The sequence below is a fragment of the Ascaphus truei genome, chromosome 1, assembly GCF_040206685.1.
Source record: "Ascaphus truei isolate aAscTru1 chromosome 1, aAscTru1.hap1, whole genome shotgun sequence".
In the NCBI taxonomy this organism is placed as follows: Eukaryota; Metazoa; Chordata; class Amphibia; order Anura; family Ascaphidae; genus Ascaphus; species Ascaphus truei.
The window spans coordinates 327,664,393-327,690,109 of record NC_134483.1 but is presented as its reverse complement, the minus strand read 5'-3'; the positions used below and the strand labels follow the sequence as shown (position 1 = coordinate 327,690,109).

Here is a 25,717-nt window from a genome sequence, read left to right as displayed (position 1 = left end):
TTTGTTTCCTCTTAACTCTATGCAACGTAGGAAGTTCAAAGGACACAATGTACAAACCTGCTGAAGGGGTCTAACATGTTTTGGCAAACAGTATAACTAAATAACCCATACTTATGAAAATAATAAGAATGTAAATTAACTAAATAATTTGTCATATTGGATGTGCATTGGGGATTCTTTGTTACCTATCAGAATCATAGCTTTACCTCGGTTCTTCTCCTACAGTACCTTTCTCAACGCTTCTTTTTTGTCTCTCTTGCTAACATATCCATGTCCCCTGTTGATAATGTATCTGTTCTGTGTCCTCTCCTTTTTGTTTCTTTTGTTTCTCTACACGCCATCACTTGCTGACGTCATCAACTCACATATGCAATCTAGTCCAAAGTCTCTGATTTGCCTCTTGGCTTGTGGCACATAACCTTGTGAATTGTGCTCCACGTCCTCAAGCATTATATGTCTAAAAGTCATATTTTCTCCTAAACCTGGCCCAATATCCCTTTTTCCATCACAGTAAACGGAACTACAATCCATCCTATTACTGAAGCATGTTGTTCAGGTGGGACAGAATCTTTGTTATGCGGCCGGGAGGGAAGTCTCGGATATGCTTCTGAACAATGTTTAACAAATTGCTTCCATGGATGTGAACACACCCAGTCCATTATGGGTTTAATAGAAACTGTCCAATGCAGCACGAGTAAAGACTTGATAAGACCAGAGCAGGATTTGTCACATTGCAGAACTTTATTTATGTACTTTAAAGCACAGAGATAACAGCAGGATGGAAAGACTGTTACTTCTCAAATATCACTGAGAATCATTATATTTATACATTGTATTCAGACTGATCATACCCCCTAATCAATACCAAGGCTTTCAGCAAGGTTTACACGTGGTTTCCCCTTTTAAACCTGGAACCTTCTTGTTGTAAAGTAATTGTTTACCCCACGTTATTCTCATCCAATTATTTTATTACCATCAATTAGGAGAGTGGTCATTATGTTATCTGTTTTTCCCATCATGAGAGTGGTCATTACAATTGGAATGTTAAATAATGTTTAGCTCTTTGACTGGAGAGGTACTGTACCGAAGGCCAAAAGAGTTGATGAGGTCACCAAGTGATACTGTATAGAGAGAGAAAAGGGGAGGTCCCAGAACAGAACCCTGAGGTACACAAATGGACAGATTAACGGAAAACGAAGATATGTTCGCAAAAAGAGACCGGAAATGTGCGATGGGAGAGGTAGGATGAGAACCAGGATAGAGCTTTGTTTTGGATACCAAGAGAGTTTGGAATATGAAGGAGAAGAGGGTGATCAACAGTATCGAAGGCAGCAGAGAGATCGAGCAGAATTAGGGAAAAATGACCATGGGATTTTGTTTCCTGTAGATCATTGGCTACTTTAGTAAGCACGTCTCTGAGTGAGCTGTACGAAAGACAGATTGTAAAGGGTCCAGGAGGACATGTGAATTAAGAAAGTTGATCATATCGGAGAACAGGAGATGTTCTATTAGTTTGGAGGCAAAAGGCAGGAGGGATTCTGGTTGCTAGTTAGTAACTGCACATAGGGTCTACAGTGTTTTTGAGAATTGTGACCACTGCATGCTTAGAGGAGAAGGGGAACATGCCAGAAGTCATAGGGGAATTGAAGTTGAGAGTGGGGACCAAGACAGGAGCAAGAGTTCTGATATGGTGTGAGGATAGAATCGAGAGGGCATGTGGTAGAGGGAGAAGAGAAAATCAGCTTGGAAACTTCCAACTCTGTAATGTGAGAAAAGGAGTCGAGTGGAGGAAGGTGATTTAGGTAGAAGCAGAGAGGAGGAAGAAAGGACAGACTGAATCTCCTTGTGGAAAGCATCTACCTTGCCTTTAAAGTGTTTGGCAAAGGATTGATGGGAAGTAGGGCTGTGGGATATAGGGATAGGAGTACCAGAGCTGAGAAGGGGAATATAGACCAGGAGAGGATGTTGTAAGAGTTGACAAGATTGTCAGGTTCAGGGAAAAGAGAGGTAAGCATTCAGGGGAGATGCCAGAGCAGGGAGGTCAATGGAGCAAAGATCTCAAGAGTAGCAAGTTGAACCGGTAGGGGGTAAGGGGAGTGATTGGTGGTAAATGATAGGAGATGATGGCCCGAGAGTGGAAGGGGGAGATGGACAGATCAGAAAGGAATCAGTTTTCATTAAAGACGAGGTCTCAATAGTCCTTGTGGGTGGAATTGGTCCACATTGGGGAGGCCAAAGGAGGAGGTTAAAAAGAGGTGAGATGCACAGGAGACTGAGGGATCATCAATATGGTAGCTGGTAGTTGGTGTCCCCCAGTTAAAAGATAGGAGAGTCAGGAGAGAGAGAGAAGGAAAGCCATGATTCAAAGTCGGAGAGAGAGGCTGGGGTAGAGGTTGCAGAGGTAGGTGGTCTGTAGATGACTGCCACATGCAGAGAGAGAGAGAGAGGGTAGAAAAGCTGGACAGTGTGAACCTCAAAGGAAGAGAGAGTAACAGATGGAGGCATAGAACAGAACTGATTTTGGAAGCGGGAGGAAAGGAGACCACCTAACCTTCCACCCCAGCCATTGGGGTGTAGAGTGTGAGAGAAAGAGAGAGCCTCCATAGCAGAGTCATGTTGTGACAGCCAGGTTTCTTTTGGAGCATAGAGATTGTAATGCAAAGATTCTTGATTCAGCCAATAATTTCCATACTCTGAGTCAGTAAACAGTCTTGGAGATACAGTATAATAAAAAATGGGTTTTACTTGGCTTTGGTTATATTATCAGTTACAGCTTGCACAGCTTAACAGCATACAACAGGAAAATGCTCCAAACACCCGGGGATGTCCCACTCAGTCTAGTCTGATCCAGAGAGAACGAGGAGAATTCTTTGCCTGGCACCTGCACGGTCCATGGAGACGCTTCTGGCACTAACCCAGCCTAGGCTCTTATTTATAGCATATTTTCTTAGGCTTCCTCCAATCAGTGCTAAGTGTTGTAGCAAAAAAATAATGTTTAAACTGGTGAGTCACACTTCCTTTGTAGTAAACAACTCTATATATGGTAGCAAACATGTGACAGATGGAGTGCTCTGCTTACCCAAAGCACATGTTATGGCATACTTAAGCTGATGAGTAGTAGTTTCCCTTTACAGCGATGAAGAAAGTGAGAGCAGAAGAGGCCATGTACAACCAGAGCGTACATATATGGAATTAATCAAATGGGTGCCTAATTCATTTTGGCCTTTTTCAAAGTAAATTGTTTCAAATCTACACTCTTAATAAGGGGGGAAAAACAAACATATTTGAAAACTGTCTCGAAAGTCACTATGTCCAAAATGCAATTTTAAAGCTTTTAGCAGATTTCAAGTAAAGGATTGTTGAGGTTTTCCAGCACAGAATAAGTTACCCAAAGTAGATGATGCAGCTTTTCATGTTTAGATGCCACTTTTCACATGGTGTAGTATAAAGATATATTAACCCTTTCGCAGCAATAGATGCAATGCCTTGCTGGCAACTATGCAAAATTGTTAAATATGGTTAGTCACTTCAGATGAGGACACTCATAAAACATTGGTAGATCCCTCCAATAAAACAAAAATTCATATTTTATAACCTGTGTTTTTGTTTCGGTTTATTTTGATCCTGATGATGGTCTCTGTGCGAACAGACACGTTGGTTATATATTATGATTTCGAGAATCCCTTTTGTAAAAAATATTTTTTTACACGAGCCATGCCAAATGCTGTTAAAGTCAATTTATATCAATGTGGTCTTGCAGTAGGATACCCTTCATTTAAGCACGTTTTTATTTGATTCTGGGTCTTTTGAATGAGTTGTCTGTAGTCTTTTTTTTTTTTATTTAACCATTATTATAGATCCATTATGTTACTTTCTAGTTTTAGCTTTCAGAATTATTGGTAATATTAATTAAACTGTGATAGTGCCGATCGGGGCACTTCAGTAGCAGTTAGTGTGCGATTGGGGCACTATCACAGTGTAATGAATAAGCTCCTATATCCCCTATTCTGTGAACTGTGATGGGGCCAATTGATTTCAGTGGATCTTTCCGTACGATATTCACACTTTACAGAATAAGTGCTTCTGACTGAGCTCAATGATCAACACCTCACTGTGGCAGTATGTAATAGACAAGCTGTGTGTAGGAGTTTTATCTTCTCTATTAACAAAGTACACTGTCATTTTTTGTGTGTGCCTCTTTAGAGCAGTGACCTCCATGAGCAGCAGAAATTTCAGCTCAGGCAGTCAATCACAGATTTACAGGCCATCATTCAGAAGCTTGAATTGGAGAGGGACACCATGCTGGACATTGGGTATGTACGAAGCAGAGCTCATACTACTGTAGGATAGACAGGTTAAAGGCAACAACAACAACAACTTTGCTGGTCAAAATGTTGGTGTTCTGCTTTTATAAAATGTCTTGCTCAAAGAGCATAAATCAAAGGCACATCTTACTAACTGATTGTCACCACACAGTGCATATTTGCAGTACCAAGCAACTCTTGGCTATGTAATAGAGACCACAATGACCTGGAGAAGCAGGCGTTTGAACATGGTGTGGTTTTGCAACCACAATCCAGAGCCTTTACTGGAGACCTCTCATGGACAACAGTACTGGCCGATTAGGGGTGTGTGTGGGGGGGGGGGGGGGGGAGGGGGCGGGTCTGAAGACTATCTTGGAGTTGGGGTCCCACTATTTATCAAAACTGCAGCACTCAAGCACAGAGTCTCACTACAGGGAAAGCATAGCAATTTGTAACACCATTTGTTCATTTTTCAAATGTAGGTTCTTCTTTACTGTATGTGGCTTGCAATAAAAAAGGCAAAGAGCATTCCTATGTATTGTGTGTTTCCCTGTACTCATCGGTGGGCTGAAAATGTGCAAATGTGTGCTTGCAGTTTTAACATTTGTTCATTGCTGTATGTCCTTCTAAACTAATCATTCGGATAATAGTAGTGACTGAAACTGCAAATGTTTTGACATGAAGTGTGGTGACCTGTGTAATCACACACCATTTATTTTAAATAATAAAATGAACACTTGTCCTTAGACAAATCCTGATTTCTCCTTTATTTCTAGCTTGGTAACAGACAACAAGATGTAATAAGGGAAACTAACTATGAGGAGGAGGGCTTTCCATATACAATATATCAACATTTACTCTCCTTGAAAGCTGTTTGACGTGTATATTGCATTTCTGGGTTCAAATGCTGCTGATGATTACTTTTTTACTTTATTTATTATGGAGAAGAATTGGGTTATTGGTGAAAAAAAAAATAATCCTTTTTGTTTACACACAATTTGAGATGGGCAGCACATATTTATGAAGGATCGAGAATAGCCAATGAAGACAGAGTTCAGTGGAGAGTTGCAATTATGTCTGGCCTCTTGGTCAAGTTATTGGTGCAGTTTTTTGGGGTTAATTTAACTAGCGTGGACCATTGTACAAAGCATGAAAATTAAGGGTTGATGTGGGTTCCTTATCGCAAAACTTAAATTCTGATGAGATAACAAATAAACCAACCTTATCCTATTAATACTTTCTTACATTAATTTGATTTGCACCGTTTGTAGCTCAGTAATTCGATGCACAGCACTGACAGCCGTTTTACGTTCCTTTGTGCAATGCAATAGCAAAATATTGTTGTACCTTTCTTCTAATAACGATTTATAAATGATATTCCTGTGTATTGCAGGCTGAAGGAGTCAAACCGTCAACAAGAAGCAAATGAGCAACTTCAGGTCACGATTCAGGAGCTGCGAACCGCCCACCAGCTGCAGGAGGAAACACTAAAGCAGTTGAATGTTCAGATTGAGCAGCTGAAGGAGATGGTGCAGAGCCATGACACTGTGCTGCAGGATATCCAAGGAGCCCTACTGAGCTACGAGGAACACTCAGGAAAGAAAGTGTATGAGCAAGGGCCCGTCTGCAACCTTGGGACAGCTGTGAGCAAAGTCCTGCAAGAGCTAGATAGCGAGGTGTCTTTTCTCAAACAGAAACTCGATCCAGTAAGTGGCAAGAACCAAATTTGGTGTCTTAACGTATTTCATGCGTTGACTGAATATATTATTTGATCCTTGTGTTTGAGATTTAGGGAACTTGCATTTGAAGAAGAGACTTGAACGGTCTGCAAACACATATGCAAACTTTGTATACAAAGAACTCTCTTATTTGTTCACTGGTAGTACTGTTACTACATGCCGAAAATGGAGTGTGCTCCAGAAGCTGTTTAACTCAGGGGGTCTCAACTCCAGTCCCCAAGACTCCATCCCGCCCACCCCCCCCAACAGGTCAGGTTTTAAGGATATCCCTGCTTCTGCACAGGTGGCTCAGTCGAAGCAGGGATCTATACTGAAGCAAGGACTGATTTGAGCCACCTGTGCTGAAGCAGGGATATCCTGAAAACCTGTCCTGTTGAGGAGTCTTGAGGACTGGAGTTGAAAACCCCTGATTTATATATTAGAACTTTGCACAATTTTTTTTCTCTACATTATACACACTGATCAGCAGTTGAATAATTATTTTTAATATTATTAGGTTGCAGCTAGTCAATGACGTATTACAACAACCCTTTAAAGAGGCAATCCAAGCATCTTAAAAAAGATTTTTGTTATTTTAATATATGCAGCCTTTGATTACCTTTATTGAAAACTAATTACCTAATTTGCTGATCAATTGGTTCTCCCGTCTTCGATGAGCAAAGATCTTGCTTCTCAGGGTTCACTAAATGGCTGCCTTTCAGTTTCAATCAATCCTTAAGTCAGTGTAACTCAGCAGCTACAATATATTCTTATATTACTAAGGTAGCATTATCTATTGTTACAGTTTGCAGCTCAATCTGCTGGGAATATTGGCAGCAAATTATCACAAACAGGAAAGTGTTACAAAGATCTTGCACTGCTGAGGAGGTGGGATAAAGCGTGCTATAGAAATCAAAGGATGCTCAGTATATTAAAACATTAAAAATGGCATTAAGGACAAATTAGAAGCTGAGACGAATAAAGAATTAAGAACCAAGAATGTTTTTTAAAAATGGGAAATGTTTATTGATTCTATGTCGCAACAAGATAGGGACTCAATAATACAGACATTTGAGCATACCTCTTGGGGTCTCCTCAGACGGATTGTGATGGGTCACAAATAATTTCGCCTTTGAGGAAATATGATCGTATATTGTTGATGGGGAGATGGTGAATGGGGAGTCTTATGCCAGATTCTGTTAGGAGGCTGTGTGATGATAGCTTTGATGTTAATCTTTGAAAATGCTATTATCTATTTTTTCTTTTTACTATTATTTGTGTTACTGTGTTGAATTTTGAAATTATAAGAATAATGAGCAATACTAAAAACAATTTTCCATAAAAGTATGTTTTTCTGTTTCTTCTTTTTCCTCTTGTATTGTAATGTTGTTTAATGTTTGTAATCCCCCCCACACCCCCCCCCCCCCCAAAAAAAACATGACATTAAGGGTTGAATTTTAAAATAAAAAAAGGTAGTAAGTATTATCTAATACTACAGAATTGATTTTATTTTAAGTAACACACATGCTTGGATTGGTCCTATAATCTCCTATTCCGTAAATGTTCGTATTGCATATTTACAAATCTATCTTAAATATTATTTTTCCTAGATAGAGAAGTACTAAAGTTTGTGATAAGAATGGAAAAGGGGAGAAAAAAAAGAGTGCACTTTTTTTTGTACTTGGGGTATATTGTATGAAAGTCTTCAGGCTGCACATCCATGGCAAAAAAAGTAGACTAGGATTGTCCAAGGAAATAATTTTTTTCCTGTGATAAATTTGGTATAGTTTTACAGCCAGGGGGAAATTATTACATAATCGCATCTTTTCTGTATATATGTAACTAGCTGATATACCCGGCGTTGCACGTGATGTAATGTTCTGGCTCCCCCATCCTCCCTCTCCACTCCCTTCCCCCCCTCTTCACAGCTGTTCAGGCTACCCCCCCCCCTCTCTCCTGACTCCCTCTCCCCCCTCTCTCCTGACTCCCCGCCCCCTCTCTCCTGACTCCCTCCCCCCCTCTCTCCTGACTCCCTCCCCCCCTCTCTCCTGACTCCCCCCCTCTATCCTGACTCCCTCTCTCCCCCCCCCTCTCCTGACTCCCTCTCTCCCCCCCTCTCCTGACTCCCTCTCTCCCCCCCTCTCCTGACTCCCTCTCTCCCCCCCTCTCCTGACTCCCTCTCTCCCCTGACTCCCTCTCTCCCCCCCTCTCCCCTCACTCCTTCTCTCCCCCCCTCTCTCCTGACTCTCTCTCCCCCCCCCCCCCCCTCTCTCCTGGCTCTCTCCCCCACCCTCTCTCCTGACTGAATAGCACCCCCCTCTCTCCTGACTGAATAGCACCCCCCGCCTGTCCGCTGTGCGCCGCCATCTTACCCACTCGGCGCCGCGAGGCAGCTGCAGGAGGAAGGGGGTCCTTCCGGGCGCCGCCATCTTAGCCACTCAGCACTGCGAGGCAGCTGCAGGAGGAAGGGGGTCCTTCCGGAGGCTGCCTGTCACCCCGCCGGGGAGGGAGGGAAGTGAGCACCGGGGGAGGGGGGAAGTGAGCGTTGGTGGCTGGGGCAGGAGGGCCGCGCCGCGCTTCCCCTCCGTTCGGGAGCCGGTGCAGGGCGGCGCACGTGAGGGTGAGGGTGATGGGGGGTGGGGGGGAGAGGTGTGTGTGTGGCGCCGAGGGGGAAGAAAGTGGCAGTTGGGTGACGTCAGAGCCACCAATCTGATTGGCCAGAGGCTGAGGACCAATCAGATTCACCGTAGCTAGTACCAACCTTTCGATTTTATATATATATATATATATATATATATATATATATATATATATATATATACATACATACATACATACATACATACATACATACATACATACATACATACATACATACATACATACATACATACATATATACATATATATATATATATATATATATATATATATATATATATATATATATATATATATATATATATATATATACAACAGACGACAGAGAAGCCCAATGCTACATCCAACATGTAGAATTAAATTCTCATTTACCTCTATTAGGAGGGAGAAAGACCACATTACATCCAATGTGGTCTTTCTCCCTCCTAATAGAGGTAAATGAGAATTTTAATCCTAATAGAGGTATATTAGTATTTTATCTGGCAGTGTTAGGACTTTCGAACGGGTGTCTGCCTTGTCGTGGCTCGCAAGCTTACAACGCTTTGGCCAAAGGGTTAAACTAAATGACCCTTTTTCAAGAGAATATATAAGTATTTTACTGTGTATTTCTGTCATGTTGGATGTAGCATTGGGCTTCTCTGTCGTCTGTTGTATACATTTGCCACGCTCAATAGCACTCCTTTTTGACACTTAAATACATATATATATATATTTTGTGGGGGCTCACACACACACACACACACACACACACACACACACGTGTGTGTGTGTGTGTATATATATACATACATACATACATACATACATACATACAGGTCCGGATATAATTGGACACTGACACAATTTTCATAATTTTGGCTCTGTACGCCACCACAATAGATTTGAAATGAAACAACGGAGATGCAATAGAAGTGCAGACTTTCAGCTTTAATTCAAGGGGTTGAACAAAAATATCGTATGAAACGTTTAGGAATTGCAACCATTTTCATACACAGTCCCCTTCTTTCAGGGGCTCAAATGTAATTGGACAAATTAACACAATCATAAATAAAATGTTAATTTTTAATACTTAGTCGAGAATCCTTTGCAGGCAATGACTGTTTGAATCCTGGAACGCATGGACATCACCAAACGCTGGGTTTCCTCCTTTGTGATGCTTTGCCAGGCCTTTACTGCAGCTGTCTTCAGTTGTTGTTTGTTCGTGGGTCTTTCTGCCTTATGTTTTGTCTTCAGCAAGTGAAATGCATGCTCGATCGGGTTGAGATCAGGTGATTTACTCGGCCATTGCAGAATATTCCACTTCTGGGCCTTAAAAACTCCTGGGTTGCTTTCGCAGTATGTTTTGGGTCATTGTCCATCTGTAAAGTGAAGCGCTGTCCAATCAACTTCGCTGAATTTGGCTGAATCTGAGCAGACAATATATCCCTATACACTTCAATTAATCCGGCTGTTTCTGTCTTCTGTCACATCAATAAACACTGGTGACCCAGTGCCATTGTAAGTAATGCATGCCGATGCCATCACACTGCCTCCACCGTGTTTTACAGATGATGTGGTATGCTTCGGATCATGAGCCGTTTCAAGCCTTCTCCATACTTTTTTCTTCCCATCATTCTGGTACAGGTTGATCTTAGTTTCATCTGTCCAAAGAATGCTGTTCCAGAACTGGGCTGGCTTTTTTAGATATTGTTTGGCAAAGTCTAATCTGGCCTTTCTATTCTTGAGGCTTATGAATGGTTTGCACCTTGTGGTGAACCCTCTGCATTTGCTCTCGTGAAGTCTTCTCTTTATGGTAGACTTGGATAATGATATGCCTACCTCCTGGAGAGTGTTGTTCTTCACTTGGCTGCATGTTGTGAAGGGGCTTTTCTTTACCATGGAAAGGATCGTACGATCATCCACCACTGTTGCCTGACGTCCAGGCCTTTTTGTGTTGCAGAGCTCACCAGTGCCTTCTTTTTTTTTTTCTCAGAATGTACCAAACTGTTGATTTGGCCACTCCTAATGTTCTTGCTATCTCTGGATTTTTTTTTTTACAGCCTAAGGATGCCCTGTTTCACTTGCATTGAGAGCTCCTTTGACCGCATGTTGTGGGTTCACAGCAACAGCTTCCAAATGCGAATGCCACACCTGGAATCAACTCCAGACCTTTTACCTGCTTAATTGATGATGAAATAACGAAGGAATAGCCCACACCTGTCCATGAAAAAGCTTTTGAGTTAATTGTCCAATTACTTTTGGTCCCTTGAAAAAGAGGGGGCTACATATTAAAGAGATGTAATTCCTAAACCCTTCCTCCAAATTGGATGTGAATACAAAGCTGATAGACTGCACTTTAAGCCCATATTCATTATTTAACTGTAATTGTAACTTTAATTTATTTTGGTACACAGCCGAAATAACAAAACTTGTATCAGTGTCCAATTATTTCCGGACCTAACTGTATGTGTATCTGTACCGTGTTAGCCGAGCTTAATAATCAAAAATGAATAGACGATTCTGTTCTGTGACTAACTAAATGCTTTTATTTGTGCGAGCTTTCGAGATACACTGGTCTCTTCTTCCGGCGGTGTTACGATGGATAAAGCAAGAAAGGTTTTTTATTTAACATTGTATCCTGGAATGTATCTGACTGAAGCCTATCCCTAAGGTCTGTTTGTGTATATATATATATATTTGTGTGCGTATTGAAAAACAAATACTCTATACCATTCTGAATGGTATCAAGTATTTCATTATATATATAGAGAGAGAGAGAGAGAGAGAGAGAGAGAGCGAGAGAGAGAGTTTAAGTCCTCTGACGAAACGCGTGGGGGTGCTAGGCAGGACCCCTGGATTATGCAGTCACGTAACTATGCTACCTAACACTGCTGTGATTATTTTTCTGGACTTTGAACGCTTTTGATATCCATGTTTGCAATATACAGGTTATTCGTTTTGCACTCTCTTTTTTGAGAGCACGTACTCTTTATGCGTGTTACTTAATTGTATGCACAGAGTGACCCTCGGAGCACAGCTACCAATTTCCCACAGACATTCAATTTGCTGTGGGTCTTGGATATTATATCTGCTTTTAAGAGGTGGAATTTATGCTTGATGAGGAAATATTTTATATACTGGTTAATCACTCCATGTCCTCAGGGACTTATTATATCTGATGCATGTCTCATTTACTTGGAATCGTAATAGCCTATCTTAGAGTTTTTTTGCAAATTTAAGTGATTATCATAAATTTTGTCTATACTAGGCATTAGGGTTTACATTGATAGTTTATCCCTTTATCTTGCAACAGTGTTTCTTTTGGGTAGTATTCGTGTCAGGGGTCCTAGTCTTATTTTTAAATTTTTGTACTGTTATCTATTTCTCTTTGTGTCAATTAATAAATGGTTATTTTCTAAACGGTATACCTGAGTGCTCCCAAGCGGGTTTCTTTTTTCTTGCCACAAATCTATCTATCTATCTATCTATCTATCTATCTATCTATCTATCTATCTATCTATCTATCTGTATATATATATGTGTATATATATATGTATATATATATATATATATATGTATATATATATATAATATACACACACACACACACACACACGAATGTTCAGGGCACTCAACAGGGGAAAGTAGAAGGAAAGCAACTTATCTGGCCAGTTGTGGTGCAACCAGGATATCACAATCCAGCAGCACAAATAGACAAAATCCTGACGTACAAAATCCGCAGCACTCACCAAGTCAAATGCAAAAACAATTTAATGTAGAAACACAAGCATCAGGGGTAACAGCAGGGAAAAAGAAGCGACTTTTCGGACCTCCCGGTCCTTTCAAAAGCTCCCTCACTCAGCAAGTAATACACGTCTAATACATATAGTGATGTCAATTAACAAATTTGGTGCCAAACCCTTACTACTACTACTCCTTACTACTACTACTCCTTACTACTACTAATATGGTGGCTCATCAGGAACAAAAAGTGTGTGCCCCTTTAAGTGAGAAAAAAACGCAGTTCCCTTAATAAACACCGGAGGCAAGTCTTATACACCTATGGTACATACACATACTCCCCTCAGTTCATGCACATACAGGAGGGGAAGAAATGCTCATTGCATGATCAGCAATATAAAGATGTATCCCACGGTCAGACTCGTATAGATTGACATCACTATATGTATTAGACGTGTATTACTTGCTGAGTGAGGGAGCTTGAGAAAGGACCGGTAGGTCCGAAACGTCGCTTCTTGTTCCCCGCTGTTACCCCTGCTGCTTGTGTTTCTACATGAAATTGTTTTTGCATTTGAATTGGTGAGTGCTGCGGATTTTGTACATCAGGATTTTATCTATATATCTATCTATGTATATGTCCAGCACTCCTATAATTGGATGTAAAGTAGCCTGGTGCACGGTAAAGTAGAGACAGCACCCAGTAGGTAAGTTTTCAAACAACTATACTGGCATATACATCACATAGAACCGACGTTTCGAACCCACAGAGGGATCTTTATCAAGGGTATGTGTATCTACTTTACCGTTCATCCGGGTGGTAACGTATTTCTTATATATAGAATCACTTATGTCTCTACTATAGTTCTTATATTTTTCTTTGCTACACGTCTAATTGACAATGGATTTCTTGCTGTTCCAAGTTTTTTTTCATTCCCTAACCTGATACGAGTCATAATTATTGGGTACTGTGGCATTACAATGTGCATTAGGCAGTGCAATGAAACTTGAAGATTTAACACTAAAGATGCTCTACAAGATGCTGAAGGCCACATGGAGTAAAACCTTTTTTTATGTCTCTTGTATCTTAGGTAGAAGATCATCTTCATGATCTGAAAAAGGAATTGCAGGACAAAGAGATTCTATTAAAACAACATAAGGAAAGGTGGGGTTATTTATTGAAATAAGAGGAGTGGCAGCAGATCTGCAATTTTGTTTCTAGACCAAGTATTCTTTCTCCGCTCTTGCTGCCTGATTTTTCACCTGTGTGTCATGTTTTTGGGTTAGATATGAGACTCTAGTAAATGAAAAGGGACAGGAGGTGGCAGCACTGACCGACGACGCGAACAGTGCCAGAAGCCAGGCTAACAACATCCAGACTCGCATGGAAATCTTTCAGTAGGTTTAACAAGTTACAGTATTATTAAACATTGTTGGGTTATAACCGAAGTAGAGCTTCTAATATATTATTCCTTTTGTAAAGTTTGCCTTTTTGCTCACAAGTGATATTTTTTATTTGCTCTATTCTATACCATACGGTGGAGGGTTTTTGTCACTTTTTTTTACCTACCATAATGTATACAGTATAATGTGTACAGTAACTGAAAACTATCCCAACTTGACATTGCAAAGCCAGTATAACCAGCCTCACACCGATGAGACCCAAAAGGTGGGTATGTCTGTGGAATTGGTGTATTAAGGTAGTTTGAATTCTAAATAGTCAGAAAGTTGCATTATGTTATTGAAACATCCTGAATGGCCCATTGTTGAACGGCTTTTTTTGGCTGAATGTAAAAGTAGTTATATGGGGGTTATTCTTTACTTTTTTAATTTCCACTCAGAGAACAAGCAAAAGACCAGAGTACAACGTATATGCAGCAGATCGCTAACCTGGAATCCGCCGTGTCCCAGCTACGCTCAGAGCTACGGAATGCCAAGAGAGGTTATAGAGACAAGGTGAGTGGGGACTTGGGGGGTGATGGCAAAGAGCGTACAACTGTTTTGTGTAAACTAAGTGTTTCACGTATGAGAGAGTGCAAAGTTATTAGCTCTGTGGCATTTTAGATTTATTGTAAATTGGGATGCCCTTTAATGGGCCAACACAAGATTTCTTTATAGATTAAATATAGTGTAAAACAGAGCTTTTCAAATCTCACAGGAGTGTACTGCATACTTGTAGAAGAGACCATTTTGAAAGCTCTGTTCACTGTGATTTCATCTATGAATAACTATGTTGTTGATCCATTTAAAATGAATCGCAACCTATGACAAATCTATAGGTGAGGAACATGCAATACGATGAGTTGCAGGCCCCTATGAACAATTTGAGCACCAATGAGGGTTACATTATTTGCTGTTAATTTGTGTATTAAACACATATGGTGGGACCTTCTTTACTATTCCAAGTGAATGGTATCTTTTTTTAAAGGTGTAGTGCATGCAAGCCAGAGAATAAATCAATTGCTGCAAAATGTTTGAAATGTTAAATTTTTCAGTACCAAATCGGAAAATTTATTTCTTTGTCACCTTACAAACAGCAGTGCCAACCGAGTGTTAATAAACTCCTCTGATTTTGGACCATCCAATTTCAATTTGACCTTTCCTCTGTTACCTAAGAGCACTTCTGCCCTTCTTCCCTGGGTGTTTTTTTGGGGGGGTCCTGTCTCTGTAAGATGGCATTTTAGAACTCTGCAAGAATGTTTGTTGTTATTACTCACCCCATTTGTGCGTCTCTGGGAGCCCTCCTTGTGGTAGATAGTCCTGTTGGGGCAGGGGAATGGAGGTCTCTCTCCCTCTTGAGACTATATTGGCCCGAAAGCCTGCACATGGGCTCCAGCATGCTCCCCAAATAGAGGGAAGGGGCCAAATTTTAATTTTGTTACAGTTGTGTAACACGCGCGTACTGTACATGCACTGACATAACTCCAGAAAATATTTGTCTTGGAATGCGGACGCCAGTATCTGCTATTTAACTGGGCATTCCTCCTTCACATCCCCAGCCAGCAGCTGCTTAAAACGATCTAGAGTGCTTTCTGGATTCATATGCAAATATTGTCAGGTCGAGCTCACCACAAACGAGGCGGGACCGCGGTGCTGCGGTGGGAAAGGATATAACGCCATCCACAGCCACGAGGGCACGTCTTGAGAGTAGAATGGTCTGGGTGTCCAAGTTGGGGCAGGAGAGGTACGGATGGTAGTGGGTGCTGTTAACCAAGTCCGGGGTTAGAGAGAGAGACGTAATCGTTTTACCGTTTGCCGAGTTCGGGGTGCCAGAGGTGCGGAGAGTCGTATTGCCGTATGCCAAGTTCGGGATGCCAGAGGTACGGAGAGTCGAAGAGTAAGCCGGTTCGGTACACGAGGAAGACTGCAAAACAAGACAAGACTAGGGAGGCAGAGAGTGATGAGAACAACCGGTTCTATGCTCAGCCGACGAGTAATGAAACCGCAGGGTATAAGTAGGAGAGAAGATCCAATGGCAGGGTAGCAAGATGGGGGTGTGTGGAGGACCAGGCTGCGGCAGGGATAGGTCAGATGAGCACCCTAGGGTGGAGCTAAAGGGGACAGGGCCTCCACACACAATGTGCCTGCTTCTGATTGCACAGTGCCGTCCGGGTGGTATGTGCCTTTAAGGGGCTGGAGCGTGCATCCGTGTGTAGGAGTGCCCCCGCGCGCGTCCAGAGCCAGCACTATTTGTGTGACGCTGGCGTGCGCCTTAGTGCGGCGGCGATCGGGCGGTCCGGAGGGGAGGAGAGAGTGCGGCACGGAGGAACCTTGCGGCGATGCCGGTGAGTGGGGAGCACGCCGAGGGCGGCGTGACTCCCCGGTTGTTACAAATATCTTGCTTTGAAGGTAAAGGAGACTCTTAATTATTATGTGATTTATGCTGGGGGAGAATATTAAGTTCCACTATAAACATGTTATATGATTGCAGGATTTCTGAAGCCTCTACTCCTAGAGGGACTTTTCAGTAGGGTAGTAGAATTTCATGACATGGTTTCAGGAGTTTATTCAGGAGACATTGTCCGCCTTTAAGGAAGCCGTAGCACAAATTTCAGGATAAAAGATCCACCGAATAAAGTTTTTATTTGTCCTGAGGATTCACAAGGGTGTATAAAGCAGTAATTTGTGATCCTGTTTGAAGAGGAGTATTCCTCTAAAGAGGAAGAAGAAGCAAAGGAAGAGTTTTCAACATTTTGAGTTGCATATATTGAAAAACTAAGAAAGGCGATGGAGAAAGATAATGTAAACTAGGAACAAGCAGGACTTAATTAGAAAAGGGGGGGGGGTTGTTCCGAGCACTCAATTACCATGTAATAACAATCACAAACTAGGAATATGCAGAATAATTAAATATTTATTTGAGAAAGCACATGAACAAAACTATGGAACAGTGTCATACACTATAGCAGCAAAAGGTAACAATAATGGTAATGAATACTCTCTAAGTACAAAACAGGGGGCGGGAAGGACAAGGGAATACCACAAAAGGGAAAAGGAAAAAAGTAGGGGGGCAATGTTTCGGGGTGATGACCCCTTCCTCAGGTCCGTTCCCTAAGGTCAGGAGGACCAAAGGTACTTCCCTATATCCTGTGTCTCACTTGCAAAAATAAACCCAAACTCAATCAGCTACCACTACTGAATAATAGAAATAGAGTGTACAGGCACAGAGTGCAAAGTCCAAAAGGTATACAGAGTCAACAGGAGTTGTATATACTGCACTTGGATCTGGACGAGTCCAACTGCAAAGTCCTTTGGTCTGTCTCACTGGCGCAACACCTGCTGCTGCTGGAACCGACTGGGCACCAACGCATGACGTCACCGGTGGGCAGGCTAATGCAGCGAATATTGCCATTGGTTGGAGGACCGAGTGCAGGATCGGCCCCTTATTAAGGATGATTGTGAGCAGGTTTGAAGCAATGCTCTGGCTGTCCTGTAGAAACACGGACATGAAGTCTAAGGCCGAGTTCATGGTGGCTGCTACGGACGCGAGCGTCCGTGCGTGCCTCCCCTGCGTGCTCCTGCAGCCCAGCAATCTGTGTTCCGGCTGCAGGAGTCGGGTTGCGGCGTTTGCAGGCATGGCGGGGGCGGAGCAAACGTGTCACAGAGCTGGTTCGCTGAACCAGCTCACTTGACACGACTGCAGCCCAAAATATAATTTCTTGTAGTAGCGGCAAAATGTAGCAGCGTCAACCCTGCACTTTGCTGCCGGTGGAGTTTTCAGTTTGAACACTCCCACCGAACAACCTGAGTTTGCGACGGACGTGCAAGCGCGCACACGTCGCGTAGCAGCCACCCTGAACACGGCCTAAGGGCTACACAGTAGACGTGCGTCGGCTCGTGCGCATGCGATATACAATCCACAAAAGCAGAACTTGGTGTTCATTGGCTCTCCGAAGAAATTCTGTTACTTTCTGGTCCATCCACTAGTAAAAGGTATGGTATACAAGGAATATTATGTACCAGACAACAACACATTCTATCAAGAAGATTTTTTTCAGGTCTAGCCATTTTTTGTCAGAAGACTGCCAGGAAATGGGTGTTACCTCCCCAGTTGTCAGCAATCGTGGCCAGACTGGCGGAAAGAAGCACATTGTGCTTAGATGATGTTTGTGTTCAGCGAGTCCGTGGAAATGAAGATGGAGACTTCCGTCATGGCACTTAATTCCGTCTGCAAACCAGTCACAGTTTCACCATGCATTTCCAGAGATTGCACATATCTATGGACACAATTAACAGAGCGAAAGCCTTGTTGTAAGCACTCGCATACACGTGGTTCATACCATCAACTACAATACATGACACAAACGGAGACATTCACGGATCGCTTCAACAAGAAACACACTATAATCCAATACATTAACTGTGTGTCGTAAGTGGTGGCCTATTGCCTACATTGCACATATGGGTATAGATATGTAGGTATGACTGCAAGAGCTCCCAAGAAAAGATTATTAGAACATGTGCTGTAGGCAAGAAAATGCTAAAAGCGACCGATGTAAAGGAAAACTATTCACCTCGTTAGCCATTCAGTGATGCAATAGAGGGGATCCTAAGGGATTAATCTGTTTCAGGATGGAGCAAGTAAATTCGAAGGTGGAGACCCAAAAAGGACGCCATTTAATATTTTACATTTATTCAGTGAACACTAGTGGACTAAATGAGTACAGCAATCACTGTTTTTATGTAGGTAGCTGGATACTGTACATCCATCTCCAGCATCAGTATAAGATGAGTAATAACACAGTACTGTATAAGCACTACCCATGTTGCTATTTCCATTTACACTATTTGATATTCTCAAGTACCTAAGATATGAGATATTTCTGAATAAATTGTTGACATTCCACCTAGAGGGGAAGAGTTATACTGTATATGAATATTTTATTCACTTAGTTTGAGTATGATCACAAACTAAAAAAGTGTATACTCTTCTATTAGTTATAGAGATTTTCTACATACCAGTTACTTGTAATTTCATTCTTTACTGGGTACAGTTGTGTGATGTCAGCGTGCATGATGTCACTATAGCGACCCTTTCGGGGGGGGGGGTGGTAGGTAGCGTCTGCACTGTGCGAGAACGTGGGCTGCTGAGGGATTTATTTATCTCCAGTAAATGCGGTGGCTATTTGTCTGTCTTTATCTTCATCCTTCATTTCTGCTTTCAATTCCTGCACTGTTTCCTGTGAATAGATAGGGACACATACCCTTTGGGGACGTGGCATGAGATTAGAGTATGTACGGTGTACCTTTATCTTGATACCTTCCTTCTCTTTGTTTTCACTATAGATAGGGACATATACCGTACGTACCCTTTGGGGAGTGGCATAAGAATCCTTGACTCTCTTCTCTCGCTGCTTTTAATCACAACTAGAGACACATCATCCCAGGGGGAGTGACATGCGATTACGGTGTATATTTCTGTCCATATAACTTTGCTATCTTTTTATTTGTTACTTTTATTGTGCTCTTAACAGACACCCGTTATCCCAGTCAATAGTATCCCAAATTCACTTTAGGACACATCTCCCTTTTGTGGGGAGTGGTATGAGGTTAGGAATATAACCAGGGTTGCCACCTTCTATTGAAGACTAACCCAGACATTTTGCAAGAATATTTTTTTACATTTCTTTATCTTATTTATAAGTTTTATTTCTCATACCGGTGGCATCTCCCGGCATCATGTCACACTGCAAGGTCCTGTCAGCATGGCTCTGTGGCGTCAAAATGTCGCGCGTTGCCATGACAATGTGACGTCACGGTGTCATGCGGCATCAAGTTGCCATGACAATGGGACGCCTTATGGCAAAGAGGTATCACGTGATACCCTGTTGTCATGGCAACAGAACATCACGTGATACCCCATTGTCATGGCAACGGGCGACACGTGACGCCGTGACTTCACGTAGCATCTCATTGTCATGGCAACGCAGCATCATTTGACGTCGTGCAGCCATGTTGATGGGATTTGCAGGGGGAGATGCAGCCGCCTGGAGATTTTTCGGGTAAATCCGTAGTCCGGAGATACGCGACCGAAACCCGTAGTCCTCCGGGTCTACCCAGCTGCCTATATAAATCCACATTAATAGAACATACAGGTACTCGGTGTTTGGAGCACAACATTTACTTTACAACCTGCATGAGATAGATGCGTATCGGTATATGTTCCACTTCTTCTGCTACTTGAAATAAGAGATCCCTACCTAACCAAGACAGAGACCTCATACAAGATGAAATTACTGTATAGCCATCTCTGGACCACTAAAAATATCTTCATGATGAGGGTGGATAATATTCATACAAGATTCTGAGTCCATCAGACTTTGCCCTTTTAAATTTAGAGTTATTTTGCAGATTCCTTTTATACTTTGGAGAGTTTGTAATTTTTGGGGCTTTCCTTTAACAAGATGTATTAAACGTTAGGTTTTTTGTTTACTGGGTGGTTTGTAGCACTTTATAATAAATGGTTTTCCCAGTTAGTGCATCAGGGATATTCAGACACAATCACCCTATATATCTTCATGATCTGAAAATACATATAGGATATCCCTAATTGCACAGAGACCTTCATTAACCTTTTTAATGCCAGAGGGTCATGCCACCTATGTGGCCATGGATGCTCCGGCACTTTCGCATCATGTGAGCACTCACGTGATGATGTTTCTGTTACGGCTGTCAGGCCCGATATGTCAGTGAGGGGACGCCCCCACCCTCCCCCCTTTGATTGCGTACAGCTCCTAACAATGAGCATAGAGCCATAGACCAAAGACGTATAGGGCACGTAATAGGGCCCCTGGGGTCCCAATTGATGTACGCCGTTTGCCAATAGGGCACTGAAAGGGTTAAGCGGTACAGAAAATGGATGCTTTATGGTTCTGATAAACTAATATTTAATTCATGAAGGTTGCATAATCAGGATCCCAATAGCCTGAGTTCTCTCTTGAGTAAGCGGGTGGTTGGTATTTTTCTCTGGTTACATGCATCTATGGAGCTAGATGTGAGATCAGGACTTCTCCGGGGTGGCTTCATTCACATATTCCTATTCATGCCTACAGCCATGGACTTCCTGTGTGACGCTTCTTATGATCTTGTAACTCTTCTACCCAGAACCATCTGTAACTTCCTATTACTGTGCAAAATAAATAAATGTATCACATAAATAATTAGTTGTAGTTGGGATTGTTCTCAAATGTAAATAATTACAGCAAAAAGTTTTATGGGGTTAAAATAAAAATCTAAGTTTGAACCGTAGTATTTTTAAATCATTCTTGATTTTGTTTCAGTTACAATCTTGTCTGATGCCCAGTTAGGGTAAAAGGGTAGTAAAATCCTGAAAGCATAATATATATCCTGCCTGTGTAATTTATAGCTGTGACATGGCAAGCTGTATCAAATTCAAAGGCCAATGCATTCTTGCCCTTTGGTGACATTACAAAACTCTTTAAGAGTTTTACTGGTGACACAGTCTGTGCGCTTTTTTTGTTACCTTGGCATTAGGCATTAGACATGACCCTTAAATAGATCACCCCTAGACCACATCATAAGCATGACATGAAAACCAAATTCAATCCAGCAAGTTTTGCTCCTGAATCCTGATTACAGTATATCATTGTACTAGTACTAAACTCTTCTAAAACATTACTATGAGGGGAGGAACCCTGTGACCCAGTGACTTGCTTATTGTAATAAATAGTACAGACAGGACGTGATATGGAATTAGTATAACATACAAGCATTGGCTTGAAGCGTAACCTGGAGGTTTGTAATGAAAGCCGCAACCTGTCTGCTTTGGCAAAAACATCTATTAACCATATTGACCTCCCTCTTAAGTTTTGGCTAGTTTAACTGTAAGTGCGACAGTACCTGTCTTAAGGGATACCAAGGGGTTAACCCAGTATCCCTCTGTATAATGTGATTTGGTTTGTGTGTGTCACTACTGTAGTTGGATTAGGATGAGTATATTTTCTGTTCTCTCTGTGTGCAGGGCTGGTAATTCACTCACTCAGCCAGCCTGCACACACAGAGATAGGGTCCTGTTATCCAGAATGTGTGTGGTGAAGTGCTCCAGCCATTGTTAGTAGTGGGGAGGGGTGCTGACTCCCGAGTAGAGCCATTGTTCAGTTCATTGTTCCGAGTTTCCAATCACTGCGGGAGATATCGGGCTGGCTGAGGGAACTGTTGCCGGTTATGAGCCCCATAGGCACGATTCATATTGGCCAGTTTGAATTTTCGACTCCTCAGCAAGCCCACCTCTGGCAAACGGTCACCTCCCCTGTCCTGGATTGGCCCTTCACAGATGAGCCTCCGCTCTGGGATTGGTCCGTTCACAGCATCCAGATGCTGATTTGGTCATTCCCCCTCTCCCAACCTGTCTTCCATGCTTTTTTATGGAGTATCCCCCAGTATTTAATGTTTTGGGTGAGTTCGTGCCAAACTGTGTGTTGTGTTGTCTGTCGACTTCGGTCAAAATAAACTTGTTTTATTTAATCTCTTGCTCTGTCCCCAATATTTTATGTGGATAATTAAATAAAGTTTTATATGTTTTAACTACCTTCATATACCACTCATCAGGTGTTTAGAGTGCCCATTCTAGGTTACTGCTCTCTGTTCATTTTTTTTTTTTTTTCTCCCGTGACAATAACCATGGGAGGAACGATGGGGAGAAATAATCATGAAGGGTACATGCTGTGAGAGGGAGATAGATATGCCCATTGACATACAGTATACCTCCAAAAACACTCATTTGTACAACACGTGGAAAGACATCTGAGAAGTCAATTTGCTTATTTAAACTTGCGTATTTGCATTTTTAAATTGGTTTATTTCCTAGGCGTGTCAGGTGTGTTCACAGGAAAGTCTCTGCATGTTGTATAGGTTGGTGTTATGGAAAGTGTTTAAGTCAATGGCTGGGAGTCCTCAAAGTGCGATCCATGCTATCACACCCCTATAGGCGATATCTGTTATTGACTTTAATGGCAGGTATCGCCGATTCTGGTGCGGTAGCGGAAATCATGCTTTGATGACTGCCAGTCAATGAGTACTCTACTAAAGAGAATTGTCTCGTTCTCCCCCTCCCTCCCCCCCCCCCTTCAAAAGCCCTATTTCAGGGTCTGCATTAACAAATCTTGCCAAACCACTTGCTAGCTCTGAAGAGGCAGTGACATTTGAAAGTTGTAAAAGGGAACATTTTGCCTGGTTCGCAAACTTGGGTAAATGTTTCGCACACCCCTGGCTGCGACTGAAAACGCAATCAATACCTTTTCAGCCACTGTAATACATAATATTAGACATTTAAAATGTGATTTTTTATTTTATTTTTTTTTAATTAAAATGTTCAAGTTACATTTCTCTTAATATTTTAAAGCTCTATTTTAGATGTAGCGTTTTGGCTTGTGCCTTTTATAAAGAGAAACATGCAGCCCTCAGGTGTAAATGCAGGCCCTATTATTAGCTTAGGTCAGGGGTACGGAAACTGGGGGGCGCGTGATTTTTCAGAGGGGGGGGGGGGCGCGGCGCTTGCAGAGGCCCCGCGCTCTTCCCCAAGGCATTTAAATTAAATGCCGGGGACGGCGTGAGGCCACTGTAACTTCACTTACCTTGTCTCTGATGACGTGTCACCATGGCAATGCAGCCTCAAATGACGCCTCAGGGTCACATGATGTCGTTTTGCCATGGAAACGTGACATCACATGACCCCGCAATGTCATTTGACGCCATAGACATGGTAAGGGGGGTGGGGGGGTGGTTTAGGCGATTTGGCAATGATTAGCACTTTAATAATTTGACTACTTCTGAAGGAAAACACCCAGTTACCACTTATGTTTTTTTAGCAAAACATGGGAAGACTGAGGGTATAGCTTTGATTTGTTATATTGTTAAATTTATGTTCAATTTCTAATTTCCATAAATAATACCATAAAACATATTGGCTCAAATCATAAGCTGTCGCGAGCAGGGCCCTCATTACCTTTTGTATCTGTTTGCACTTGTTTGTCCTAATATGGTGTGCCATTGTTTGTAATTTATATCGCTCTGTTCCCCCATTGTACTGCACTGCGGAATATTTTTGGCGTTTTATAAATAAACAATAATATATTAATAATAATATTACAAAAACTAGTTATGGAGTGTATTTTATATGTACAGTAATTTGGGATGGTATGTTATATCTATTAATCAGCCCGTTTTTTTTTTTTCTTGCTGTGGGTTATAGGTAGAAGAGCTAAAGGAGCAGCTGGTTTCCTCCAACCTTGCATTGACAGGAGCGCAAAATGAACACGCTCAATCCATCCACGAACTAGGAAACCTTGGTGACCAGTTCAAGCAGCTAAGTGTACGACCGAGATCTCTAAGCTCCATCAGTACTGCAACACCAAGCTAGCAGCAGTTCCAGTTTTGTCATTTCCTGTTGCAGTCACCAGTAGATTGTGTTTTGAAAAGAAAGTAGATTTTGCTCAGGACTTATATTGGCAAAGGATGCCGCCCTTTATTTTTTTGTTGTTATGATCCCTTTAGTGACATTCCCATAGTGGTATGTGGAGTATATAATAATCCCCAGAGAACAGGGGACCATTAATGCAACAGCCAGAGGAGTTGACCCAGATTGATCATTAATTACTTGTTCTGTGGGGATTATTGCCATTGTACCGTAAGAGAAATTAGTTTTTAGGTAATGATGTAGCTGTTACTGATTCATATGTCTAAGCATTGCTAGGCCATTAATGCCCATACAATCAGAAAGCCTGGTATCTGAATGTTCTAAAGTAGTAGCCCGTATTCCCAAATAGTGGCCGGTGGAATTTTGTGTGTTTTATAGAGTAACCATACTTATTCCTGCTGGCCTGGCTCATTATAATTTTAATTTGGTGTTATTCTAAATTAGTGTTATAATTCTTCATTTGTGTTATTAAACAAGGCATAACAACTTGTGCCTTTCTATTGTAATTTACACTACAGATGTAACATATGACATCGATCAGCTAGATAACACAAGATATCCAGTGATATCGCAGTGTTTCCATGGGATTCAATGGCGGTGTTAGGGTGGAATATCACAACATAACCCTTCAAAACGCACCAGATGGGACTGTTAAGCCTTCTATATGTTTGTTACCTTATGGTGATTTCTCCTTTTATATAGTAAAATAAATGTTGATGCCATCTGGGTTACTAAAACAGAGGGCTTTATGCAGTGAAACACACAGGCAGGAAGTTGTTGGGTATAACTACCCTTGTCACTCCCTGTACAGGCATCCCTACAGAAGTGTGAAAAAGAACTACGCTTGGAAAAAGAGCAGAACAAGCAATTATGGGACCGCGACACTGTCCATAGCCTCACCAATGAGCACTTGCGGAGAGAGATGGTTGAGCGCAGCATGGAAATACACCTACTTGAAACCATGGTGAATTCCATGAAAGAAGAGAGCCAGCAACAGATGGAACGACAGGTTAAGAGGCTGATGATACAATATTAGCACAGTGTTGTTACCGCAGCAAAGGGACTGTATATTACTTTCATTTGTATTTCGTAATCACATGTAGATATTATATATGGCAGTAAAATGAGCTCTTTAATTCAAATTGGCGTCCAGCTGCACAATTTAATTTAATCTTCTTGGAGACGTTCCCACAATAGTGGCAAGTGAAAGGGTCCCTTTTTTTTGCTTGGAACAGTGGGCCACTAGACTGCAATCAGAAAAAGGACAGAATAACTCCCTGCTTCCGCGGAGTTGATACAGATGTAGCCAGATATATTGTTGAGTATTCCTCCAGGAAACCGCAGATTGCAACTGCCTGACCACTGCCTGCTCGCAGATTCCC

The 25,717-nt window shown here is 41.9% G+C and overlaps 1 protein-coding gene across 6 annotated transcripts in view; it reads left to right on the top strand.

Annotated features, from left to right (window-relative positions):
• The window catches only part of CCDC158 (coiled-coil domain containing 158), a 132,629-nt gene that overhangs the window by 42,533 nt on the left and 64,379 nt on the right, over positions 1-25,717 (top strand). For all 6 annotated transcript variants that reach the window (XM_075606726.1, XM_075606718.1, XM_075606717.1 and 3 more), the window contains exons 5-11: positions 4,204-4,313; positions 5,698-6,010; positions 13,492-13,565; positions 13,688-13,798; positions 14,242-14,356; positions 24,111-24,230; positions 25,147-25,344. In XM_075606726.1, the coding sequence (XP_075462841.1) occupies positions 4,204-4,313; positions 5,698-6,010; positions 13,492-13,565; positions 13,688-13,798; positions 14,242-14,356; positions 24,111-24,230; positions 25,147-25,344 (1,041 nt within the window). The remainder of the gene's footprint in view (positions 1-4,203; positions 4,314-5,697; positions 6,011-13,491; positions 13,566-13,687; positions 13,799-14,241; positions 14,357-24,110; positions 24,231-25,146; positions 25,345-25,717) is intronic.